Below are 3,465 nucleotides of genomic sequence, written 5' to 3'. Positions count from 1 at the left end.
TTAAAAAAAAAGAAAGCGTGAAGCCATCGTTTCTCGACACAGTCTCCGTCTAGTCTGCACACTGCTGTAGGTGTTTCCATCTCTCCCCTTCCTTGAAGAATTCTGCACTCTGATTGACTCCTGGGCAGGCAGCAGTTGGGAGTCCTCGAGAAGTATGAAGGGCCAAGATGGGGGCCTTGGGGTGTATGAAGTCAAGTTTCCCACGGGGATTCTGCTACCCCTGCAGAACGAGCAGGTGTATTGTCAGGATGGAAAGAGTACTTGGTGCAATGTTCCTGGCCATTTTCTCACCAATTCAGCGTCGTTTTCCAGAAAACAATACTAAGCCCCTGTGATCACCATGCGTCCTTGAAGAACATCTGTCAGGACCTCTTAGGAATTTAAAAATCCAGTTGTCATAACGTTATGAGCTGACCTCTTTGCCTTGAGTTTTAACTGGCCCAGCAGATCCCCTAGGAAACCATTGTTTTGCTTGAACCTTGGTTGAGAGGTACTCCAGTGAGATTAAGTTGCTGAGAGAACTGGTCTGCAGCCATCCACAAATTAAAGAGCTATGTTTAAACACGTTTCGTTGGAATAAACCCGTGCACGTGTGCACTGCCCTCTGCCGCCTCACCTGCTGTGAGTGCTTTGTCTTCAGGTGGAGCAGCTCAAGGAAAGTTTCTAGTAGTTGACGTGAAAATCAACCGACTCGTTTATTTGTAGAATAAAGTAAACGATTTCATTTTTGAAGCCAAAATATTTTGAATTGGGCTTCAAGCACATAATCTTGTAACTTTCTGTTCTGTTCAGACAACAGACCAGAGAACAAAGCGAGAAAACATAAAGGAAAAGCGAAAGGCTGTGCTAGAAGCAAGGCTTGCCAAGCTCCGACAGAAAAAGATGAAACAGTCCAATGGAGATGGAACAGAGAGAGAAAACGGGGGTATGTCATGGTTCATCTTACACTTCAGCAGGAAAGACTTTAATTCCCTTGCGATCTCAGTCACAGTGCTGGCACTACGAGATTAGCCTTTTGTTCTCTTTTCTAAGCAAGAAGTATCATGCGAGATATTGCCTAGAGCAGTTTTTATAACCAAAGTAATATGAAATGATATTAATACACACACACACACACTTTTAAGCTGTAGGCCAGGATATTAACTTGAGTTGTATCCGAGAATAGCACAGTTTTTAGGAACTGAGGCTTAGAGATTTTAAGAAATTTTAGCTGTGTACATATACTCTTTAGACAAACTTTTTGTTATGGCTATAGTTTTTGTTGTTTATTATGTATTTTTCTTTTTAAAAGAATAACTACATTCACAAAATCAGATGGTAAAATAAAGAATTTAGGTTAACAACCCTGTCCAAAGCATTGTGCTCGCAAAGTTGGTGATTTGGAATGTGGAGCACATAGTCCCTTGGAAATACTGTCAAAACACTGTGTTGAAGTAACTTACTGTGTTCATTTTCCTAATAGAGACGAAGCTGCTGTAACAAAGAGGCCCCTAAGTAGGCAGCGTCAAGTAGGGTGGACATCTGTGTCTTTGTCCTAAGAGTTCAGAGGTTGGAGGGTCTCCTGGGCTGGTTTGTGGTGGTGTGACCTGAGTCTGGGTCTGGGCATCCAAACCCGGGCCTTCCCCTGCCTTGCTGTTTGTGCCATTCTGTAGAGGGTTGCTTGTATCTGCTCAGTTAGCGCTTACTTCCCAATACCTGTGTGATTCACCCAAGGGGGTGAATGGGGGAAGAGAGGAGGGAGGAATGGAAGTTGCAGTCCTGTCCATTAACGTTCCATTGGGCAGAACTAAGGTCCACAGGCCACACCCAGCTGCAGAGGAGCCTGAGGAATGACCGTGCTGGAGAGGTGACCACATACCTAATTGAGACTTGAAAGTTTTTGCACAAGGAAGAAGGGCATTATCAGTGCTAGGAGACAAATAGATCCTGCCCCACTCACACAAAAGCCTGTGTAAACCCATAGCCATTGTCCAGCCTCTGAACAAAATTGAAGGAAAAGAGGCCCTAAACATTTAGGAACGTAAAAATTGTTTTTCTACTTTCTTGTGAATGTCATTACTTTACGGTAAATTCTGCATACTGTTTCTCTGCTTTTGCTCTATCTTCTGAATATCTGCCAATTGCAGAAGATGTGAAGTGCTACCACAGTATTTTAAAAACACACATTTAAGACAGTAACCCAAAGGCCACATTGGAGACCTGGCATGAGCCCATTCCGAGCTGCAGCTCTTCCTCACCCCGCCCCTGGTTTGTCTGAGACGCTTACTTTAGTGGAGTCACTTGGGAATTTCAAGTCTTCGATTATCGATTGAGGGAAGCCAAGTGGCATGGTGGCAAACCGAGTTTAAAAATCCATCCAACCTGGCTTGACTCCTAGCTCCTGTCACTGTCCACTTATGTCATTATCTGAGCTTCGTTGTCATAGTCTATGTCAGGGGTCCTCAAACTTTTTATACAGGGCCAGTTCACTGTCCCTCAGACCCGTTGGAGGGCCAGACTATCGTTAAAAAAAAGCTATAAACAAATTCCTGCACATAATCCTATTTTGAAGTAAAAAAGCAAATGGGGCAAAAACACCCGGCGGTTCGGATAAATGTCCTCGGCGGGCCACTTGTGGCCCGCGGGCCGTAGTTTGAGGACGCCTGGTCTACGTAATGGGAACGTAAGGCTAACTTTGTAGAACGAATGAAATACGGTATACCAAGCCGTAGCTCCCAGTCTAGGACGACAGGCAAACGCTGGTTATTACTTTTATCCTCAGACTAGCATGTTCCCGTCAGTGCTTTTAAAAAAATAGGTCCAGGCTTTCCTTTGTTGTGGTTAGGTGTCGTGGAGTCGGTTCTTAACAGTGTCTTATTCCCTCTCGTGAAAATAGCTGAAGACAGTATTGGGCCTTTGGCTGCAGAACCAGAAGCCGTGCCAGTGCCCCCCATCACTGCTCAGAGCAGCAAAGTGGAAGTCATCGTCCAGGAGAGGAAGGACACCAAGCCAGGAGTGCCATATATTCGGGAGTGGGATAGAGGCAAAGGTAGGAGAGGACACTCCCCCACCCACCCACCCCCAACCCGACTGCCACCAGTGGGCCCGTGAGGGACAGTCTGGGCCGGGGTCTGACGCTGAGGAGTTGTAGCGGGCCTGCGGGGCGTCAGGAAGTCTCCAGCTCCTTAAGCTTGTTTTTTCTTGATACACAGACACTGCTGTTTATAAACGGGGCGTGGGAGGAGGCCAAGGTCTGCAAACGCCTCGTGATAGAAGGATGATACTTCAAGAGGCACTTGGGGGAACCACTTTTAACGTGGGCTTGCCCTCCTGTGCTTCTGCACCTCTGGAGTGCCATTGCTCAGGAGCAGCGGCTACGTATCACACAGGCCTGGCGTTCATGTACTGCTTTTCATAGTCCCCGTAATGCTCAGTGGAACACTGCGACAGTGTGCTCAGCTGTGAATGCACCCGGCGCAGCCAGCA

General features: G+C 46.6%; 1 protein-coding gene across 1 annotated transcript in view; it reads left to right on the top strand.

The window, feature by feature from the left end:
- CCDC174 (coiled-coil domain containing 174) overlaps window positions 1–3,090 on the top strand; it is a 16,367-nt gene extending 13,277 nt beyond the window's left edge. The window contains exons 7-8 of the mRNA XM_045290133.1: window positions 747–925; window positions 2,876–3,090. Coding sequence (XP_045146068.1) covers window positions 747–925; window positions 2,876–3,090 — 394 coding nt within the window. The remainder of the gene's footprint in view (window positions 1–746; window positions 926–2,875) is intronic.
- The last annotated feature ends 375 nt before the right edge of the window (window positions 3,091–3,465 follow it).

This window comes from Echinops telfairi, unplaced genomic scaffold (assembly GCF_000313985.2).
Source record: "Echinops telfairi isolate 266 unplaced genomic scaffold, ASM31398v2 ScPeMD7_31;HRSCAF=116, whole genome shotgun sequence".
Classification (NCBI taxonomy): Eukaryota; Metazoa; Chordata; class Mammalia; order Afrosoricida; family Tenrecidae; genus Echinops; species Echinops telfairi.
Note: the sequence above shows the minus strand (reverse complement) of the source record. Positions and strands in the feature narration are given on the sequence as shown.